Here is a 22,768-nt window from a genome sequence, read left to right as displayed (position 1 = left end):
AGGAGAGACACAAGGCATTGCTGTGGTATTTTGCAAGGAGAACAGTTACTTATCTGAGTGGGAAGGCCGTGTTTTCAGTGCTGTCCTCTGCTGCACACTTAGCTGCTAAAGTTCTGCCCGTGGACATCTGAAATGGGTGGTTTTTAGAGCAGTCCTGAATCGCAGTCTTTCTGCAGTAGTAAGGCTTTAATGGCAGTGGTGGGCTGTGTGTCGCCACAGTCCAGACTCCTGGAGCCATAAAATATGAGCAACACAGGGACTCTGTAGTGCAGCAATACACTATAACTCACTATCTAGTGAGTCATGGGTTTACATGAATGAAAAATGTCCAAGTTCATAGTATCCTACACTGTTGAAAACACAATATAGCGAGCAGTTCTATTGCTATTTTATTTAAGACTATGTTTTTCAAGCTTCTTGATATAAAGAGAAACTTTCTCTGCTGTAATAATGTCGTTCACATATAAAAATCAGTTATCCAAATTGTTTGTTCAGGAAAATATTTGATAAATTGCTAGTGTTGTTCTTTTATAAGTAATTACTTCTGTAACATTAAGGTTATATGAGTCCTTTTTACTGTGAGACAGTTTTCATGGAAATAAATTGTCCAGACAAACATACCTACCATACTTTATTTTTTATGAAGTACTGTAAACATCCCATACCATGTGAGACCTTTATTATGAAACCCACACTTAAATATACACAAAATATCTCAAATATAAGTGCTGAGATACCGATCGAGGCTTTTTTCCCCGCACCTGTCAAACATCTGATGCAGAAGATGATACTGGTTTTAATAAATAAAACTATGATAGGATGAAGGTGTCTAAGAAAGTTCTTCATTGCTGTATATATAGACATCAGCATCTTTCTACCCTTCCTTGGGTATTTGAATGACAGTGGGTTAATCCTTTGTTTTTTCACTCACTTGTAAACAGAACTATTTCTTCTGTTTGTAAACAGACTTTATTAAATAACAGTGTGCAACTACTGAATGGAAATAAGCTAATCTACATGAGGAATTACTACAGTATCATCATTTTATATTAGACATTAAGTTAGCAGACATCCTCCAGCTGGATATAAAAACCCTTTAATGATATATTGATCTGAATTCAATGCAAATAGTTAACATAGTGCATATCAATAATAGCATATCCCTAATTACTTCTCTATTATAGATGAAAAAGGAGCTGTAAAATGGATTTTTTTATTTATTTCAAGTAAATAATATACCACATTTTCCTGCAAGAATATTTGTAGACAAAGATGTAATTATTAAAAAACAAGGTTTCATATGTTAAGATAGAGAAAATACTCCTGAGTATTCACAATCACCCAAGTTTAAAAGCACTGCAAAGTTCTGTGTGCTTGATTTCATATTTCCATCAAGAATTGTACATTCTTTGCTTTAAACTTCTGCTTCTAGACATTTTACTGTGGCCTCAGGCTTAGTTTTAGACTCTTCTACTTTATTTCCATTATTCTGTGCGTCCTTCTCAGGTGTTTTGTCATTTAACTTTGCCTCTTTGAGAGCAACAGTTCCAACCATTTCTTTTTGCTGGTTCTTGTTTAAAAATGGGAAGGTTTTCTTGTACCTTTAAATGAAAGAAAAAAAAAAAAAAAGGATAGTAAAGCAGAAACATTGACATAGTTTGGTAGTACCACGCAAGGAATAAAGTGAAAAAGAGCTAAAATTAACTTATTCTGCCATGCTCATGCAAAAGTGTCACAGAGAATGATGGCATGCTAGATCTTTGTGCTTTTTTAAGCAGTGTGCTTTCTAAATAAATATTTTGGTGTTTGGTTGTTTTTTTGTTTTTTTGTGTTTTTTTTTCAAAATAGACAATACCTAGTCAGGATTTGTGGTACATAATGATAAAGCTGTCTGGGCTAAGATGTGAGAAATGCACACTTTTTGATGGGATTTAGTGATGCACTGTGTTGAAGATCTTCACACATGACAAATGAGCTCAATAATTATTTTTTTTCTGAGCACAATCACAGGGCAATCATAAAATCTTTCACCTTGAGTCTGACATGGGAAAAAAAAAAGAAGAATAAAACTGCATAAACAGGCTTGTAAATGAACAGATGCACAATTCAGTGTTGCTATTTTGGCACACTCGGAAATGTTTCACACTAGGCATGACTGACCAATCAAATATAGGCAATATTTGTCTTTGGTTCCTTTTCTAAAGCAGGGAATAGCAACAGCAACAACAAACTTATCTGTGTAGCCAACAGAGTTTAAGATTTTTTTCTTTGTGCTACGCTGTTATATTGTCATCATTAGTTCTCTGCTCTTTAGCTTTATATTTTAAATATTCACTGGTTGTACTCTAGGGGTTAACTCAGACTAAAATAGAAACCACCACCCCTCCCTCAACTTACTTTTTGATATAACAGACTGCTAGAACAACTGAAATAATGAAGAAGACGATTGCCAGGACAAGAAGTGCAGTGGGGATACCTGGAGATAAAAGTGATATAAACATATAATTTTATTTGTACTTCATGCTGAATTTCTAAAGGTTCATGAGCAGAAATCCCGATTCTTCTAAAAGCAGTATGAGAACATACACATCAACTCAAGAATAGAGTTACTAGGAATCTTAAAAGTTGAGTTACTCCTCCTCATTTTTTCAAGAGAGACTAAAACAGGTATTAAGGCAATCCCTGACAGATATTTTTGTCCAATCTGCTCATTGGAGTGTTTTTGCAACCTGCCTAGAGAACACATTCCTGGGATTAACTATCCTTGCAACTGGAATGCTTTCCTGACATTTAGTCCATTTCTCCATTGCTGTGTATCAGGGTTACTCACACCTCACACCTCGAGAGCACCTCCATATTTAGAGAACAACCATTCTCCTTAAAACCGTCTTTCCATTACTCTGAGCACACAGTGTTTGCTAAGGCTTTTTTAGAAATGTATTTGCCCCAAATTACATTAACCAGAATGAACTTTCACCCTTTCATATTAAAATATTATCAAAGAGTATAAAACCAGACCTTACTTCTACTTAAAAATTATTTTAAAATCCCCTGTCTTACAAGCTTTGCTTCTGCAAAACCATGACCCTCCTCTCCTGCCTCCAGGGTCATCAAAATGGATGCTGGAATAGCAACCAAAAATAGCAGTAAACAAGTTGACCACTAATTTGTAACTAACTCACTGTTCTGATTAAATAACTGCCTCATCAGGCCTTTACCTCCGAAGATGACAGGATCGTTCCTAAAGGCAGAACGGGCAGTGTGGTCGGGAGAGTCCCTGGTGGAGGATTCCTCTGGCAGTGCTGTGGTGCTCCCCTCTGTTGGTAGCGTTTCAGTGACACAAATGACACGGAATCTTCTGCTTTTCAGGAACTGCTCTGACTCGGTCACAGTGGGCACCGCTGTGATGTTCTCAGTCAAATCAGAGGCTGAATGTGGAGTTGAGTCTGTTGGTGCACTTGGTGATGAAGGAAATGTGGTTGTGGTTGGGTCTGGTTTACATGAATTAATCTGGACATCTGCAGGAGGGAAAGGAAATGCATGAACAGCTGTGTTGGGTGCTAGTTTTGTACTTACCGCACACACGTTTATTGAAATTGTCCCTCAGTCATTCCCTTCTGGAAATTATTATTTGTTCACAAAAGCCTTACCCAAATCAGCCATGGCCATTTGAAACATGGGGTTACAACCCAGATTATGCAGCTTTTATCATTACTCACATTAGTTAAACACTCTTTTGAGCAAGTGTAGCACTCATTTTTTGATTGCAAAGCAATGGCAAGATTCCCCATGGACAGTATGTAGAATAATACTGCATATAAACCCCAACAGTATAATCTTCTGCAGAGCAGGAGACTTAATTAATGCAGATTCGATGTTCAAAAATATTTCCGTGGTACTCTGTACATGCTCAAAACATAATGCATGCCCTGTTAATTGGAAAACTGATTTGATATCCTGGAAACAAAGGTAGCCCATGAAACTTTCAGGTAAATCAGGCACTAGCGTGAGATAATGAAGAGGCTTGATTTTAATGGGATGGGGGGCTAGGAAGACACAAACTTCAGGTTTGAAGAAAAAAAAGTAATTTTCAGAAATTAAGTCATTTAAATGAAGTGAATGTTGTCTATATAAAAATGTAGATGCAAGGGAAACTTTTTATACAAGTGGAAAAGCTGAATTCTGAATGAGGCTCACGTGAAAACGTGCAAATTCTTCTTTGCCAGTGAAGTTCTGTATTCTGTAAAGCTATAAAAATTTCACTAAGGTAACAACCCAATTACAACATAAATAACAGGGAAACGACGATTGCACTGTTGTCCCCGTGAATCCCCCTGGGAAGCCTGATGACGCAGTTACAGTCACCGAATGAAAAGATAAATGGCAGGACCTTTTTACTTTTTCCATTATGGTTTTCAAGAGCTTTTGGTGCTTTTTTTTTTTTTTTTTTTTTTTTTTTTTTTTTTTGGCACAAGAAAATTGACAGGATGAGTTTCTGACAAATATTTTGGGTAAGAAATGCCTAGAACAGGCAACAGTTTGGAAGTTAAGATAAAGAAATGCAGAATTATCCCAATGTTAAATATACATTACATTGTTCTCTAACCATTTGGGAAGCTTAACTTTCTTCACATACTCTAACAGTATTTTATATATATATATATATTTATTATTATTTTAAAATTAAAGCTAAGCAAAGCAAGTAATTTGAAACTACTTGCTACGTCTTTAACATGACTCAATTTACCCAACATTTCTGATGCAGAATAACAAATATTTCATGTACTGAAACACCATGTTGCATAGGAACAGAAGAAATAACAGTACCAATAGGGGCAGCTTCTTTTAGAGCATGTTGCCATAGCATGAATACATCAATGCATTCATCAATAAAAGCTCTGAACTGCAGAGAAAAACTAAGTTAGCCCAATCATGTAATTTTTAACTTTATAGGTCAGGTGGTAATTCAGTGTTTGATGGTGCTTTCCCTATTCAATGCTTCCTTATCAGCAAGGTAAGGAATTAACTTTTCCGCATCCTTCACACATAGGGTGATGCACATTAAAGAAAGCAGTTGGAGAATACCTTGGGATTGGGAATCTCAATTGGGATTCTAGTTGGGTTTATGGTCTCTTGGCTGTTCTCTCTTATAAATTGATTTAGTTTAATTTTCCTGTATCAAAAGACATTCAAGTTTTCCTGAAATATCCTATTCTTGGGATTTTTGCAAGAACAGACACCACACACAAAGATTCCATTCACTGTCTCTCAAACAAACCTGCCTAAATAATCAAAACATGTTAAGAGCATTGCATCAACATTACAGAATGGTAAATGCAACTCTCCTTCAAGAGCTTTCATGGCAGCCCCAAATTATTAATTTGGATTACCTGAACTGACCTTTTGTATTTCTTGGAAGCTTCTGAGCCAAATGCAGCTCGATAACATTTGAGGTTGGGAGAAAAGGGTCAACAAATTATAAGAACTCACTTACTTGTTATTATTTTTCGAAGCAGATATTAAAAATAAACTAACATAAGGCAAACCAAAACACAAGCAATGTAGCTGTCATGCTTCCATACCTGAGGAATTGAAGCAGTAGACATGAAATGTTTGGAGGTGGTCAGCGTTCCATCGCACCAGTCCAGTTTTGCCCTTACCACATTTGTTGTTGGGTGTTGTCCGAGGAATAACAACAAATCCATCTTTCACCCATCCAAAGCTACAATAAAAAGCATCAGTCCTGTTAGTATTGGACTTATCACCAGCCTCACAGATGTGTAAAGGTGTTCACTAAAGGCAATAAGCCACTAACTGATATACCTGCACGTTTGAAAGTCATGTTTCAAGGCATTTTCAACTTGGTCTTTACTTGCCAATTGTAGATTCAGTTGATCACATGCATTACTTGCTTCTGAGAAATTCACTTTCTTCTCAAGATAGAGTCCTACACCTGTGATCCTGCAAAGTGACTGAATGGAACCTGCAATTAACCCATAAAATATTCAAGGTTAGTATTTGGATATTAACATTTATTCCTCAGGAAGAATTTAGGATCACATTTAACTGAATTGAACATTTTTTAAAGTTTCTAGCTTGAGGATAGTAGAAAACTAATTTCTAGTATAAAAGACATATTTTAAGACAGAACATATTTTTTTATGCATTAGTCTAGAATTTCAAGAGGTTTGGTTGTTATTAGACTGAATGCATATACAGGCTTATTTCTTTCCTTTTTCTAGCAGTTGCCCCAAGGCACTGATTCTGTCATTACACCCTCCTTATCAAGATGATAAGGTATATAATATCAAAAGTATTACACATAGTTTTTCAGGGAGTTAATATAGCAATCATAAAACATAAAGATTTTATCATTCATGGTGTTCCTTATTCCTCCTAAACTCTTTTTTCTTTTTTTCCCTAGCTTGGCATGATGCTTCCACCCCCCAGCCACTGTCAAGCGTTCAGTTTACTGAACTTGGCAGGAAAAGAGGACACAGGATGGATTTATGACACTTTTCCAGGTAGTTCATCCAGCTTTTCAGATAGCCACAGCTGGCCCACTCTTTGTGACACCTGCACCAGCAAGTGCTTAGCTTAGGTTACACCTGCTCTGCTTTCTTAGCCTCTGTTTAAGCACATAGGACAGAATTCGGGAAGTGGCACAAACAAGGAAAAAGGATATTACTGTTTTGCCTCCATATCTCACTGGAAGCACATACTGGGAAAAAAAGAGTTTTTTTTTTTCTTTTTGAATTACAGGCAGTAATTGCCCTGCTAAATGAAACATTTCAGCTTTTCATTGCCAGCATGCCAGACAACCAACAGCCACAGGTGTTACTTCCTTGCTCAATATGCTCGTCAGAGTATGCTCCCCAGGTGTGTACAATAATGAACACTCCATAAAATCTGTGTTTCAGAACACAGGCAATCCAAAAACTTGCCAAAACAGGCTGAAAAATCCACCACATATGACTTCTTAGCAACAGAAGTTAAATTGAATTTTATGAATTAAAAGATAGAACTGGCAGCCAAACCACCCTCATGATGAGGTGACTAAGCTTGTGTGGAGTGCTAAAAGAAAGACAGGCTTTTAGCTCCTGTTCTCACTGCATGTGGTGGGTTTGGAAAGGGCTTCTAGAAAAAAGATGCATCTCTGCTGTCCTTATATTTTGTTTAATTGGACTTCAGTGTTTGGTAGAGCAATCATTGAACCAGGTGGATTTATCTCAGCAGAGATGGGAAGACACTCCAACAGTCCCCACAGCAAAACTGTGGCCACATCCAGCCCTGGGCTGAACATGAGGCAAGCCCAAACATGTGGCTCAGGGATGCAGAGAAGGCCTGTTGCTCAAGGAAGGGGTGTGTGAAATCTGCTCTATTCTATTCTATTCTATTCTATTCTATTCTATTCTATTCTATTCTATTCTATTCTATTCTATTCTATTCTATTCTATGTGTTTGAGGGTTAAGTTTTCTTGATTCCTTTTTGCTAAAGACAAGTCTCTTGAGAGCTATTTCTGGTACCCTGAGTCTCTGTCTCAGCTGCTGAGGCACATCCACAGTTCCTCTTTCTCAGTTTTTAATACCCTGCTCCTCCTCTGAGAGTTTATGCCTAGTTCTTTTCTTTTTTTACTTCTTTATGCTCTGACTTTACTCTTACTCTCATTGCTCACTTAGTCAATTATTTTCCTATCTTTAGATTTGAGCAACACAACTTTTAAAAAAATACAATGTTGAGAATGAAAGTTTTTAATGACCAACTTTACAAATTTCAAATAAAGCTGAGCAGCTGACAGAAAGGAATTCAATGAAATCTTAGAAAATTATCTAGGTATTTGTAAACTGCTACAGTCTTTAGTCACTCAGTTACAGGACAAATGTTTTTAATGTGAATTGCATGGAGGATACAAAGCATAATATAAAAAATCAGTACCAGAAAATGAGGTTGTAAGTGATAATAAAGGTGACTTTAGGATATGGGCCAAAGTTGTACCTTAAAATTTGCTAAGCCTTTTAAAACAAAATGGTGAAGTAAAAGATATGTCTTGTAAAAGTTATCAGATTCAGTCTAAATTCTGGATGGTCCCACAATATGAGGAAGAAATCCAGAAAGAGAACAGTAGCCTCTTCTAGTCTCTCCATCGCTTCTGAAATCACCTCTGAGCTCTGTTCGAAAGATGTCTGAGTTTGTGCAGGAGACAGATGAACTCTTCAGCAGCGCATTATCCTTTTCTGTCCACAGGCTACACAGAGCTGTACTTTGAGCTTTGCTGTGCTTAGTTAACCTACTAATACTGGGACATTCTCCTCAGCATTTGGGTCTGGGGTAGAAAGTCTATTTTACTGAGATAGGTGGGAAGACCTAGACAAAAGAATCTCACAGCAAGACAAAGTTGTCATACAATAGGAAGAAAATTGTTCAGTTTTTTATAAGCTATGGATATTGATTGGCTTTGTTGTATGTTAGTTTCCTTCTAGCTTTTTTTGGGGGGAAGCTGTTGTTTTTCTCTTTGCCTTGTGCCTAGCCTTCACTCTGATTTATTGGAAGGAGTTTCCTTTGGCTGCCCATGTCAGGGAGCGGCAGGAATGAGGCTGTTCCACAAGGAAAGAGCCAGAAGCAGAGGGCAGCACAGGCAGGGCAGTGCCCTCACTGACCACGGCACAGTCCCACAGCACCAACCAGGACCACGGTGACAGTGGCAGGTTCCACTGGCAGCCCCAGAGAGAGCAAGACCATGAGTCAGACATCCAGAAAGTCCACTTGGGAACAGCAGAAGATGGTGCTACCTATAACACGTGCCTGCAGTCCATCCTGGAGACAAGGCTACCTACAGCCCAAATCCAGAGTACACCTGGGAAGCCCAGTCAGTGAGTCACTGGAGCAGGACATAACATGATACAACACAGCTGGAAAACAGCTGGAGATCAGCCCTGAGCTGATCAAGCAGTGAGCAGAGGGTGCACGAGAAGGTACCCCAAGCGAGGGTACGGTCTCGGAGGGGAGCTGAGGGGCATCCAAACAGCTGCAAAGAACAACACTCAAGCTCTCCAATGAAATTCCTGTGTCATTTCAATAGGATTTGATGTGAGCATCTAATTCACTCAGTCCAGGCTTCCTTCAGAAGTCTTTCAGTAGGTGACAAAGTCAATTGTCTGCAATAGCTGTGTATGTTCTTTTACATAAGTAGAACAAGCATTTGCTCCTTGCAAATCACAGTGAAGCATCTGGAGACTTCTGATGTACACTGAATATCTGCAGATATCCAGCAGCTACTGCAGTCAGAATACATTGCATCAAGTTGATGATGGAATTTGAAAGAGAACGGGTTTCATGCATGTTTTGCTCTCTGAGGTTGTATAAAACTGTTTCTCTGGTATTTTATATAGTACAGGATAAAATTACATCTCCATGAATCTGATCTTTATCCTAAGTGCAATACCAAATTTTTTAAATATGCAGTTCTGTAGCATTTAGACAAAAATTCTTCAGCATTGACACAGCAATTAAATTAGACTAAAATTTAAATCATTATATATTAGTTTTCATTGCACTGTAGCCTCAAAACTCTGTGATTTCCTACGGCAGAAACACATTAGTACATGCACCCTTCCCCCCATTTTTGTAAATCTAGCTACCTTTTCCAAGGCTTTAAAAGGTGGAACTTTACATACCTGTTACAAAGTAATTTTGAGCCATGAACATCATAACCCAGATGAAAAACACTGCTGAGGTAACTCCAAAATTAGTTGCCATTGTCACCAACTTGAAAAATTCAGGAAATTGAAGAACTCAAGGTGTTTTTTTTCTCCTGTGCTCAGAAAGTTAAGGTACTGGATACTGTCAGACCTCTGCTGAGATGACTTCTGGAAAGCAACTTCAGCTGTCACTGCAGTGCTTCATAGAAAGAATGTCAGAGCAAATGCATTGACTGTGCCACTCACAGGCGAGGTCACTCACCGGACATCCCCAGTCACCCTTTACACTCCCTTTCATGTCGGGATTGTTGGAAAATTTAACTACTGCTGATTCAGAAAACAGGGCTGAGGAAGGGAGATAAGACTGTTGTGCTGCTAAGTCAGTAAACACTTCGAAAGAAGTTTTTCTTTTGCTATTTTTTCCTTTTTTTTTTTTTTTTACTGATTATTAGCTCATTATTCATGTTATCTATTCATCTGGTAAATAAATCAAATCTTCTATTGTATCACAGCATGCCAGGGTGGATTTTTCTTTTGTTTATTGCATCCACTCCCCACTATTTTATATGTCTTGATGGAGTAGTTTTACTGGTTTTTTTCCCTTAGAGTTCCAATGCACAAAGAATTTACCATAACGCAGAGGTAACTGAAACCTAGTTTTGAGCAGATTTGGAGATCCGCTACCGTCAATGAGATTCCATGTGGGACTGTAGGTACGGAGGTGGGAGCCAGTCCCATCACTGCTGCCTTATGAGAAGTTCCATTAAACAGTGATTTCCACAGACTGGTTCAAAACACAGCTCATCCTCACAGCTGTAACTTACAAAGCCTTCAGGAAGTCCTAGCAGAGAAATTATTTTTTGTTTCAGAGATTCCTACAGACATAGAGCAGGAAAGGGGTTCCAGGGATGAGCTGGTTCCTTTGCTGTCAGTCATATCAGCTCTATCTCTGTTATTCCTGACAGATGTTTGTCTAATCTGTTCTCAAAGACTTCCAGTGACAGGTTCCTGACATGTCCTCAAACGCTCTATATTGCAGTGCTCCACTGTCCTTTACTGTTCAAAGGTATTCCCTGCTCTAAACTGACTTAGTCATGCCCTGGTGTAAACGTATCACTTCTTTTCCTGCTGGCAGTGAACATGGAAAATAGTTTATTCCCTCACGTTTTGCAACTATCTTATGTATTTCAAGAGTTATGCCTCTGCTCCCATTTTTCTTTCAGCTCAGAAACCCCTGCTGGCTCACTCTGTGTGTCCATGTGAGGTCTTGACAGTGCCAAGCACTGATGAATAAATTGCTTTACCTGCTCATAGAGTTCAGAATTGTGTGAGCCTCTTTTATTTATTTATTTATTTATTTGCAATGGGATGGTTTTGTTCCATCATGTTCGATTTGTGACTCAGCAAACTTTTAGATGCCCTGTGTCCCCAGGCTGTTTTCAAAGTCCTGGAAACACAAATGTAACAGTAGCTACCTCTTTAAACTGTGGTTTGTATTGTAGAAAGTTCCCACAATATATTAAGGCCATATTCACTTTTAACTGGGCCCAGGCCCAGTCTCCTCTCATGTTACAGCAGCATGTAACATGATTATGATGTGATTTGGTGTTCTGTAACACAGACAGGCATCTACAGGGCCTAAGGAGAACAGGAGAATGCTGGGGGTTAGTGAAATAATGTCTCCATCAGCAATAAAGAAATGAAAATTGAGTTGGATTTGGGCTGTGGTTTGGAACTGAATGTTAGTAAAGCTCCTTGAGATCTCCAGACAAATTTCTTGCTCCAGTTTCTCTCACCTCCTTTCTTGTTCTGTACTTTGCCTCTACAAAGGCATGGCAATGGGAGATACTGTAATCAGACTTCACTCACTTGGAGCAGGTTGTAAGTGGATTCACTTGCATTTACAATGCAGGAGGAGAAAAGTAGACTGTGGCTGTAAAACACTGAGAACATTAAACAAAATCCTACCATCTCCACGCTTAACCTGAACTGCAAAGTATTTCCTACCATGAAAACTGATCAAGAGCTGGGGTTCTGACATTTTAAAATTGCATGCTAATTGTCCTGCCAAGTTTTAACACTTTGTGCCTACTGTGCTACCTAAGTTCCTTCAGTCAAACTCAGTCTATGCTCTTGATCTTTAGTAGGACTTTTTGCTGAAAAAATGAGATAAACACCTTTGCAAAACCAAACAAAAATATAAGCTGCTTCACACGGTCTTGTAAGAGCAAAACACAGATTAGGAGAGGGAGAAAAGAATTTTAGAGTGATGAAGTGAGACAGAAATAACTACTTTTTTGTCAGCTTCTTCCTTTTTGTATTTCAGCTGTTCTAAGACCGTGTGGAAGATCACTTATCTGGACTGTAACAGTACAAAAGGTCCTTAACCTTTTTCTGTGTCTTCATCATAATTAGTGTGGTGAAAAAGAACGCAGACTTATACAGAATGATTAATTAGTGTTTGACCTAAATACTTGTAGCAACTTACAAGAAAAATTCCCGGCCTCTCACGCCAGCACGTTTTAAAATGCTGATGAGGGTTGCAGAAACAAGAAACTTTTCATATGGGAGGACAGAATTAACTGTTTTCTACAATCATTTCCAAAGGAACCTTGAAACCTGAACAGCAGGAGAGGAAACATGTTTATGCAGAAAACACAAATGTCAGGGGCTTTCCATGGTAACTGTAATTCCTTTTGAGGTTGTTGCTGTCCAAGTTTTTCTCCCTGTCACTGATCATCAGAGATTCAGAAGCTGAGCACTGTCTCCTACCCACTGGACAGCTCTCCACAAAGCCCAGGCTGCCCCGACCTGCCAGGTCTAGCAGGACACAAAGCAAATAAAGAATCCTAACCTTGCGCTCCGAATCCTTTGGTTACAGATTCCCCTGTGGCTGTTGATGGTCAGTGACACGTGGCCTCTCCCTGAAGCAGGTGCTAAACTCTCTCCAGGATATTTCAGCTTCCTCTCTCCTCTTGGTTCTAGGGTGTGACAGGGACGACCTTGCTCACAAACACTCTCTCTACTGACACAGGAATTCTCTTGCTTCTTCTGTATAATTTTCCTGGAGAACTGGAAAACTAAGAACAAGATGCTTGGTACAGGTAACACGCTGCAGTGTGGACAAGGAGAATGTATTTTAGGAGAGCGCAGCCACCAATGTGCAGACAGAGCACAGGCAAAACCCAAATCCTTAAGGTGACAACACTGAGGACTTTGAAACCATACTTTTATTTCAAAACTCAAGTATGTGATACTATACAGTACAATACCAGCACACTTGTGCAAAATCTTACAATATTACAAATTTAAATATGATACACAAAAATAGTGCCCTTTTGAAATTCCTTTTACTAGAAACATTTGTGCTGTGCAGGAAAAACAATAAATGTGTCTTGTTAAAGCAGAAAAATAAATATTGCACCTCAAGAAAACTATTTCAGTGTTAATAGCATAAATAATAGTTCTATTTCTTGTTATCTGATGTGATCTTTGAACACAGGAGAGGTTGTTGGTTTTTTTTTCCAGATAAAGCAAACTAATATCCAACAAATAAAATGGCATTTAGAATAGTTTTTGAGCTTAATCTAGATTCCTATTAAAAAAGGTGTTTTTATTAAACTAACTGAAAAATATAAGCAAAACTATTTACTGTGCTGTTAGTCGTTGTGGTTTGTTATTTTTAGTGGACAGTTTGCTCAAAGTAGTTATAAAAAGAACAATTTTTTTAAAAAATAAATTTTATCCTAATTTTTGCACCCTCATTAAAATCTCTTGTCTCCTTCAGTAGATTCCCCACAAGAAGCGAAAACTTTGTGGTGAAATTACACTTGCCTTAGACATGCAAGTAGTTCAGTTCAAATCAGTACAAATGCTTGTGGGAATTGGCCCTGGAGCACTGATTCCCCAAAAATCCAGTGTGCTGAATTTAAGGAGAGGATGGAGACCTCGTTCACCCACTGACCAAAAAAGCTTTAACACGTGTAACATTAAGCAGTTTGAGAGTTCTGTTGATCTCAATATCTTTCTATGTGTACTTAAAATAAGTTGTTGGGCCCACATCAGTGCGGATGTAAAGAAAGGTCACTTAATTTGATTCTAGACACTGATAATTAATTTTTTTTCAGTGCAGCCCACCATGTCCACAATCACATAATCAAATATGCGCCATAATTTCTGGCATAGAGAATTCTTAATATTCAGAACTATTTCCCTTCAATTTTTAATGCCTTATTAAGCACGTCATTTGTAAAGAATATTAAGTTAAAGAAACTGATTTTAATAAAGAAGTATTCAAAGAACAACTGACAAGTTTGTTCAAATACTGAAAGTATGTGAAATATCACAGTAGTTCTTCACAGTCAGATATTCTAACTGAACCAAACAGATTCCATGTAATTTGCAAGAAACCTTCTTCTGTCTTATTCTTTACCAATTACAATTTTAGACCAAATGACACTTTCCCATTATCCTTTTTGAACTTCCTGAAGCACACTATTCCTCAATAATATATATTTTAAAACACAAAACCCCTCTCCCAGCTGCTTTTAGACTCTCTCATTCCCCACTGCCCCTAAAAACAAAGTGGCTGTGGTCTGCTTTTTTTATTTTTATTTTTTTTTAATTTTTCTTTTCTTTCTCTTTTCTATAAATGTCTCCTAAGAAACACATAGCTAAAGATGTAACAAACAAAAATTCACCAGCAGGATACTCGTTACTAGTGCCAAATATGTGAATTAAATTGCTGACTGAGTTAGGAACCTGTTTTCTTTGATAGTTAGCTTGAGGTTCAGTGTTTACACCCAAAGAAAACAGGACACTATTATCTGCATCTGAACTGAAGTTACAGTACTTCATAATACACTTATCCTTCAGTTGGTGAACAGACCCATTTCTGAGTCAGAAAATGCCAGAAGAATGCAAGGTAGGAGTGCAATCAAGTGTCACACTGATTTTGATATTGTGGCTGTAGCTATGGAAAGACAATCAGAGTTCCCCTTCAGTCAGAAGTGCTGTTCAGCAGGTACATAAGGTACAGCCTCAGTGACACACATTTTTGTCTCAGCCCTAGCAGGTAGGTTTTTTACAGATAATGGCTTCAGCATTTTGAAATTGCTTATCTAAGAATTTCAGGCTTTCATATTCTTGTGTAAGAACTCACAACTCCCAAATAGGCAGAACTGCAAAAGGTGAATCTCTCATCACCTGGCAGTTGAGCTTTGGAAGTGTATCAGATCATCTGTATATCTGGCATCAGGTTCTGAAAATGAACTACTAAAAATATACAGTGAGCTTTCTGAACTCCTCACCGCTTCCCTGTCCTGATTCCCGCAGGCACTGGTTGGGTTCTGGCTGTTGCAGAACTGTGTTCCTGCTGCACATCTCAAACAAGATCTGTTTCCAGTATTAGTAGTGGGGCTAATAGTAAGGTTTAGTGAATTAGTAATAGTTCACTAAGTGTGATCACCTGTATACAGAGGTTTGAAGAGTTTTTGTTTTCTTTGTTTCTTTGTTAATAAAGAATTCCCATGTCCAAAGCTGCTGTATTTTGGGCTTGGGCAGCTCATCTAACCTTCCAGACAGCAACTACTTTCTGCTGTAACCAGTACTGACTCTGAGTGTCACACAGAACTTTCTGCAAAGCACGTCCCTTTGATATACCAGAAGTTCCCAGATTTATTTGATGATGTCACATAGACCCCATTTTAGGTTCTGTTGAGTATCTCATTTTAAAAGAAGTGGTGGTCCCGTTCTTAAAGTATATCATAAAACACATTTATGCATGTACTTAACATTCCATTTAAATAATCATACAGATAATTCCTCTAAAAATTACCCCATCAGCAAGGCATTTGGTCTAATAATATAATTAGATTCTTCCATAGAAAAACTTCTATTTCTACCCAATAATCATGAATAAGGAAATTAATTAGACTCTTAAAACCCAAAGGACTTAAATGCAATTAGTACTTCAACAATCAGCAATAAATTCAGGAAATGCCAAGTAAAGCACTAACTGCAAATGCAGGTTTTATGATTTTCTTCAAAACACCAATGTCATGTGCAAATCACTCTTTTAAATATCTTGCTGGTTGCTCAGCAGTGCCACAACCTTATCACGATTCCACATTCCTTTATTTGTCTCAGTCAGTTACAATAAGAGGACAGACAGGATTACTCATCAGATTGTCATCTCGGCAAGATGTGTTCACCCTGCAGCCCCAGGCCTGGAGGTGTGGAGGAACTCACTTGTCCAACAGCTCACGTGTGACAGCCGCAGGGGTGACGAAGCACTACCTTTAACAACAGTGGGCTAATGCGCAAACCTGCTCAGGTACCACAAAGGCGGGGTTGTTCCTTTATTATTCGGTGCGTTGCTCGTGTCGAAACCCTGAGTTCCACCAGGAATACTGGTGGGCAGCAGAGCAGCTGGCCTTCCCTTCAGCTCCCTCGGACTTCTCATCGCAGGAGTTGTAGGAATGGTAGATTCCCAACACCACGGCAAAAATGATGATTGCAGCCACTACGAGCCAAACCACGTTCCAGTGTTTGCACAGTTTGGGGTACAGTATATATAAATAGTTAATGATGACTTCAAGTCTGCTGTAAAATTAAAAGAAAACTGTTATATATGCAAATTTATTATCCCAAGCTTTTCATTTGAGAGGTTTCATAGCTATATGGTGCATCGTCTTTTTTCCCAACACAACACCTTGTCAGAGAAGAAACAGCCTGCAAAGTTCTCCTACGGAGAGCTGTACACTCAGATATTCCAACTCAAACACTTCTATGACACGAGTAATATTTGCAGGACTGTAAACTTGACTTCTATTTCTCCCACCTGTCAACTGGCAAATCTCAGAGTATGATGTAAAATCCTGCACTGTTCATCCCTTGATCAACTAAACTAGACATTAGAACATGTCATAAACATTTCTTCCTATCAGTGTCCTGGCTATTGAGATGGCTGCCCTGTGAACACAGCTGAAGTCTCAAATCAACAGATGTTTATAATCACAATGCTTATGGAGTGGAAATGAATTCCTCTGGATCAAGTAAGGTTCCCTGCCTTAGCTTGGTATTGGACATTCTACTTCCTTTGGCCAGCATTCCAGTCTCCTCTAGCTCAAAAGACTCGTTTCTTTCCAAAGGCAGGAAAGGGCAGGAGTATTGAACTGGGTGGTAAAGCCACTGAGGAGACTCAATAATGAACTGCAAGAAAAATGGAACATTTCAGGTGTGTTTTCCAGTCAGGCACCAAATGCTTCGGGGAAGACAAGAAGCGGATGATTCAGAAGTCCCCAGTAGAGACAGAGAGCACTGGGTCCAGAAGGGTGCAGAGAATATGTCACTGCAGTGACAGGCAGGGACTCCAGCACGGTGCTGTCCTGCTGCACCCCCCCAGCTCCCAGAGGGGGCACCTGCCTGCTCAGGTCGAGCCCAGCACAGCTGAGGAGCTTGTCTTACTCTGCATTCAGCTTGTAGATGACCCTTTGGGAATGACAGACAGCACAAATTTGGGCACCAGATTCCTGAATTACAACCTCCATGACACAATGCATATCTTCAGAGAGATAAAGTCCAGCATTTAAAGAACTTTTCTGGAACTTTTTTTCTACCCCAAATCAGAACCAAACCCCATTAACATGAAGCATCTTGGTGTCAACATACAATTTTAGCTGAAATAGTAATACAAAAAGTTTTGCATTTTGCAACTACATTGTCTTGGAAAGTGCCTTTCTGTCAAAATACTGTAATTTCAAATATGCTTCCCTAGACTGGAGGAAAACACGTCAAGGTGATAGTCTAAAACACTTGGTTGGGTACCACAAATAGAAAAGAGTGGTCCCTTTTGTATGGACATATTACACCACTGTCTCACCTGCTTTTCAGGTTTTTAATCTCATCTTCATTTTCACTTTCTTCGTGTTCATCATGACTTTCTTTGGGTGTCTCTTCATCTTCTTCCTTCAGTTCTTGAAGTTCTTTGGTTTTCTTTAAGCCTTCCTGATAGCTTTAACCCACAAAACATTTCTTTCTTAGTCTAGTATGCTATATAAACCTAATTTATTTAATGAAAAATTAACTTTATGTTTTGTTACATGCAATAAAACAGAAGTAGCAGTGTTGCAGCCCTTGGACAAGAGTAAAAATTAGCTGAAGACCATGATTACAGCACACAGAAACAGCCTTAAAAGAGGATTATATAAGGGCTGATATGAAATTTATCATTTTGAACAAGAAAAAGAGGTTAAAGTCCTCAACAGAGAAAAACTTTCGTCCACTGTAAATGAGTTGGTAAATATTTCTCTATTATTTGTCAGTAATTTTGAACACCCTGCAGATATTTCTTTTCTCCTGGAGAACGAATCAATGCTGAAGATAGATGGCATGCTGAATTCTGCAGGAGGGGGTCAAAATCTTTGTCTCGCTCTTCACATAGTACAGAGTTCTTTGCTTGGCATACAGAAACAGATCCCAAAGTTGTTTAACTGCCCCAAAACATGCTGTGTAAAGCACTTTGAGACACAAACAATATGACTACTGCAACAGTTGATATTTACTCTTTAGTCATTTCCATGTAACCTTTTCAAAATGAACATTTCATAAGGCTGTTTTTGGATTATTCTGTCATGAAGCTGAGCACTGTTGACATAAGAACACCCACCCAGCTCAGAATCTCTGCTATAACTGCTCTCCCACAGTTTGCCTTTCACTAATAAAGGATGAAAATCAAGACATACCAAGCAAATACGAGTGAAGCTCACTCATGTTGTTTTCCACATTCTTCCAATCATTACTATCTTCTAGGAGCACCTTTTAATTATGCCACTCATTTAAAAATTGCATTTAAAAATAAATTTTAAAAACATATGTATTGATCTGGTAGCACATATTTACAGGTTTAGTTCACAGAAAATATTCCCACCCTTTGTTATATGCTTCCTCTTCTATCTTGGCTTTAGTTTCAGGGCTGATCTCTTCCAACCCACTCTGTGACAGCACAGATGGGGAGGTTTCACAGTCAGGTTCCCCATTAGACTTTCCACTGCCAAGACAAAAGAAAAAGACAAACAGAAAATACTGTCACTGAAATTTGTTGTATTTGGAGTACACTACAATTTTGTGACTCATCATTTGTGTTTTTTTATGTACATCCAAGAAATGAAAAGTCTTTCAAAAGAAAAAATACACATCAAGAAAAATATTCATTTCAAAACATTGTAATTTAAGAACAGTGATTATGTTTCTAAGCTAATATGACTTGCATTTTGCTTCTTGTTTAAAAAAAATGAAAAAAAACCCCTGCATTTGTTTCCTGGCTCGTCCGTGGGATTTATTTGCTCTTCTTGAAAACATTTCCATCAATTTTTTAAAAATCGTCTTAGAAATTGTGACCTGCTACACAAGGGGAAAATAACAGAAATAATATCAAATACCAGTTTAACAAAACATTGGTTTTATTTGCCTTTTAGGTACTCCCCCCTGCTGACTTCATATGCTGAACTGATGCAAAAGTGAAAAAAACCACAAACACATACAATGCTTTAGTCACTAAAACTTTCCTTAAGTAAAAGCTTTGAGCATTCAGGCTAAAGTTAAGCCATTTTATATTGCTCTCTTCCTGCAGTGTTCTCCTCTCCTTATTTATTTGATCTGGGACAAGGAGTTTAAGTGATTGAGACGTAACAGCAAATCTATCCAAGTCAAGGTTTAATAAACTCACCAGTGGAACCCATTTCAACTTCCAACTTTTTTGTAGGCCTTATTTTTCAGGCACTAAAATTGACACCATCTGTGGGTAATGGATTTTCTCTCAAGAAGTCATATTAACAGGAGACATTATTTTCACTTGGACTTTAAACAACTAATGATTATAAGCCTGAAGTGTTTAAAAATACAAAACTGTGCTGGACTATGGAATTTTACTCTACTATAGCAGCTGGCCCATGCACACATACTTATCCTCAAACTTGAATTTTGAGTTCTACCTCTGTCACTTGTTTTGTTTTCTTAAGATCCAGTGAGAAATATTGATAAGCTTTTTTGGTTGTTGCTTTTTCTCCCACACTTTCTGTATGGTCTCAAAGATGGTCAAAGATCTTGCAGAGTTCCTTTGAATTGTAACAACTAGTGCTGCAGTTCACTGGTTTTGTTTTCCCAATTGTTGTATGTTTACATTCTTAGTAAAGCACAGAGATTAAAAAAAGACATAAGATAAATTTTGTCCTGCCTCAGCACTAATCTGAAGTACATGAAATTTAATATTCTGTACTGCTGTGAGATCTACACATGTCAAAGGTTTTGATTTGCATGCTGCAAGCATCCTAAAAACTCTTTAATTTAAATCAGTATTTCTGATATTTTATTGTGACACCATGAACAGTTTGAATGTCCAAAGTAGTAGTAGTAACAATCACAACAAAAATCAGTGTGATGTTTTAGTTAAGTTTATTTCTGGCACACTAGCAAGCAACTTCCTTAGAAACATCCTTGGAAAAGGGCCTGACAACTTCTGATTTTTGCTTTCTAGGCTGATTGTACTTACAAATAAAGTACATGCACACGAGTGTGCAAATGCAGCAGTGCCTGTGTCCATAATGGTAGCTATTTACAGGCAAGGGCAGAACACAAACTTCTATCACTGGGATAGTCAAATTAAGGAGTATTCATACCCTGGGTTGTTCATGGCCAACTTTAAATGCAGCATTAATTTCTTCCAGGAAATACATGGATAAAAAAGTCATGCGCTGTTTGTAATACTCTTAGTTTTCTCAAGCTTTGAAGATGTAAAATCTGATGCATTATTTACTTGATGAGTTCTAATTATCACAGCAGGCTCGGTTTAGTTCTGAGGTACTGCTGGTAAACTCCTTGACCGTGAAAAGAAAAATATGATGGTGCCATGGTAAAACACAGTTACGAGATCATGAATCAACCCAAGCCAACATTGTGTCACTGATTACAATACCTCCTTCCTTGGTTTAGGAACGACAGAAATGATCCAATTATCACTTCATATTTGGATTTAATAGGTAAGGAGATGACCTAGACAACTCACTTTTCTAGAAGTGCTGGCAGAGCAGGACTAGATGTTAGGCTGCTCCTTCCATTACTAGGCGATTCAGACTGTAAGTAAAACACAGTAACAAATGTTATATCCATTAATTAATTTCAAATGAGTGTTCAGTAAAATGACAATATGCTGCTTAGGTTTTCTTCCACACTCACGAGCAAAGTATCTTTAATATGAAGGTTCCACATTTACCACAGTAAACAGGGGACTTGCACACTAAGAATCTTCTCTGAAATACATTGATCACTAAATAATATCTTTATTGTATCTCTCCTATTATCTGAAAAACATTAATAGCTGACTTTTCAAAGGGAAATTTTAAGCAAAACCGAATCATAATAAACCATGGCAAACAAACACACTTAGTTCCTGAAACAATTGACTCTGAGGACATAATAACTAAACTGCATAAACAGATGCTTTTCTTAAAACTAAAATGGACTTAGCTTCTCAGCAAACCCCCTCATTTAAAGAAATCTACATTTTTAACATTTTTAACTGCATAACTTTCAGGTTATGTTCCATCATAGCTCCTCTCTGAACAGTTAGTATGCCTTGCAGTTTTCCTCCAAAGCATTTGTATGGATTTATTATGTTCAGATTAGGTTATCATTTGATTTAATAAAGTTGTATAAGCAAACAGCCAACACAGAGGCTGATGATTTCACTAATCCCAGATCATCACAGAACCTCTAAATTTGTACCACATACATTTCTGTACATTAATTGCATATGTTTCTATTCAGTGTTCTATGGTTTCTAGTTAAAATTCCTCTCCTACACTGTGCATCTGCTTTCACAACTTCTCTCCTGTATGCTGCTACAGGTGAAAAGGCAAATTGCCTCACTAATGTCCAATGCCACTGAATCAGCAGCCCTCCCTCTTCAGCAGATTCTAAAGTGATCATTTATGGAAGTAGATTCTGAAGGCACATGTCCCTTCCAAATAGGAATTGCCACTTTCACTAGGATGGAGTCAAAACAAGTTAAACCAATGAAAGGGCTTCCATTTTTTAGTAACTGTGGCCTGGTCATATGTAAAAGTAGTTTAGACAAAAAAATATTAACTTTAAAATGTGGGGTTTACTTACCAGGGATGGCATTGAAGGTATAGGTGAAGCTGTTGGTGACTGACCAGGAATGTTCAAGGAGTTAAACTTAGGAACAACTGCAACACTGACTCTCCTCCGAGGCATATTCTGTGAGGAACAACAATTTATTTCTTTTTCTATCATACAGCAAGACACACTGAAGAACAATTCTACAGGTTAACAGGAGTGGAAAAGATGTAGGTTAATGTCTTGTGGGGAAAAGGAGAGTTGGGAGGAATATTAAGATAAATGGATGCTAAGCTATGGTTTTCCCCAGGAATTCCTCTCATATGGTCTGCTGTGGCAAGTGCTTAGTGTGGAGTGAGTGTGCTACAGGGATGCTGCTCCTTTCCCTCCACATTGAGAGCCCAGTAAAGTCACAGAACAGATGTGGTCTGAGCTGATACTGTCAGCTCTAATTATATGCTATTATCTTTCAATAAATTGGATGTATAATGATACTGGGGAAAGTGAGAGTGCCACAATGACTGGCAAATAATGAAGGTGCACATGAAACTCTTATCTTGCCACGTACCCATTCTGATATCCTGTACCCACTATGATATATTGGATATATTGGTTACATCTTACACTGATTACAACTTACAGAACCCACAGCACCCATTCCTTCCACAGGAACGTCCTGTGAACATTCCCCTCTCCCCCACCCTTGAGTTGTTAGACACCATCATGTGACGTTGCTCACATTTCCCACGGATCATAAGCATTCTTTATGTGACAAACACATGCACAAATACATGCTGTACACAATATATTCCAGCTCAAATACAGATCACATAAGTTTCAGCTGTAATTTGGTAAGTAGTCAAATGTTTCACCCTATAAAAATCTATGTAAAATCTGTGCTTCCAGCTGAGTAAAACCATCAAAACACAGCTTT

General features: G+C 38.1%; 2 protein-coding genes across 12 annotated transcripts in view; both read right to left on the bottom strand.

Moving 5' to 3' along the window:
- Window positions 1-1,080: 1,080 nt before the first annotated feature.
- Window positions 1,081-10,287, bottom strand: LYVE1 (lymphatic vessel endothelial hyaluronan receptor 1). Its single transcript, XM_027884542.1, has 6 exons — window positions 9,676-10,287; window positions 5,824-5,983; window positions 5,583-5,722; window positions 3,219-3,518; window positions 2,398-2,476; window positions 1,081-1,601 (listed from the first exon to the last, which is right to left on the bottom strand). Exons 1-6 carry the CDS (start codon window positions 9,755-9,757, stop codon window positions 1,415-1,417), a joined length of 948 nt encoding a protein of 315 aa, XP_027740343.1. The 5' UTR covers window positions 9,758-10,287; the 3' UTR covers window positions 1,081-1,414.
- Window positions 10,288-15,150: 4,863 nt separating this feature from the next.
- MRVI1 (murine retrovirus integration site 1 homolog) overlaps window positions 15,151-22,768 on the bottom strand; it is a 102,193-nt gene continuing 94,575 nt past the window's right edge. For 10 of the 11 annotated variants that reach the window (XM_027884530.1, XM_027884532.1, XM_027884537.1 and 7 more), the window contains 5 exons: window positions 21,868-21,975; window positions 20,762-20,829; window positions 18,629-18,748; window positions 17,582-17,713; window positions 15,151-16,302 (listed from right to left, as the gene is read on the bottom strand). In XM_027884530.1, the coding sequence (XP_027740331.1) occupies window positions 16,062-16,302; window positions 17,582-17,713; window positions 18,629-18,748; window positions 20,762-20,829; window positions 21,868-21,975 (669 nt within the window). In that variant the 3' untranslated portion in view covers window positions 15,151-16,061. The remainder of the gene's footprint in view (window positions 16,303-17,581; window positions 17,714-18,628; window positions 18,749-20,761; window positions 20,830-21,867; window positions 21,976-22,768) is intronic. The other variant, XM_027884539.1, reaches the window with a different exon arrangement.

Source organism: Empidonax traillii, unplaced genomic scaffold (genome assembly GCF_003031625.1).
Source record: "Empidonax traillii isolate 1590-97213 ecotype Southwest subspecies unplaced genomic scaffold, ASM303162v1 scaffold148:size1803964, whole genome shotgun sequence".
Lineage (NCBI taxonomy): Eukaryota > Metazoa > Chordata > Aves > Passeriformes > Tyrannidae > Empidonax > Empidonax traillii.
Note: the sequence above shows the minus strand (reverse complement) of the source record. Positions and strands in the feature narration are given on the sequence as shown.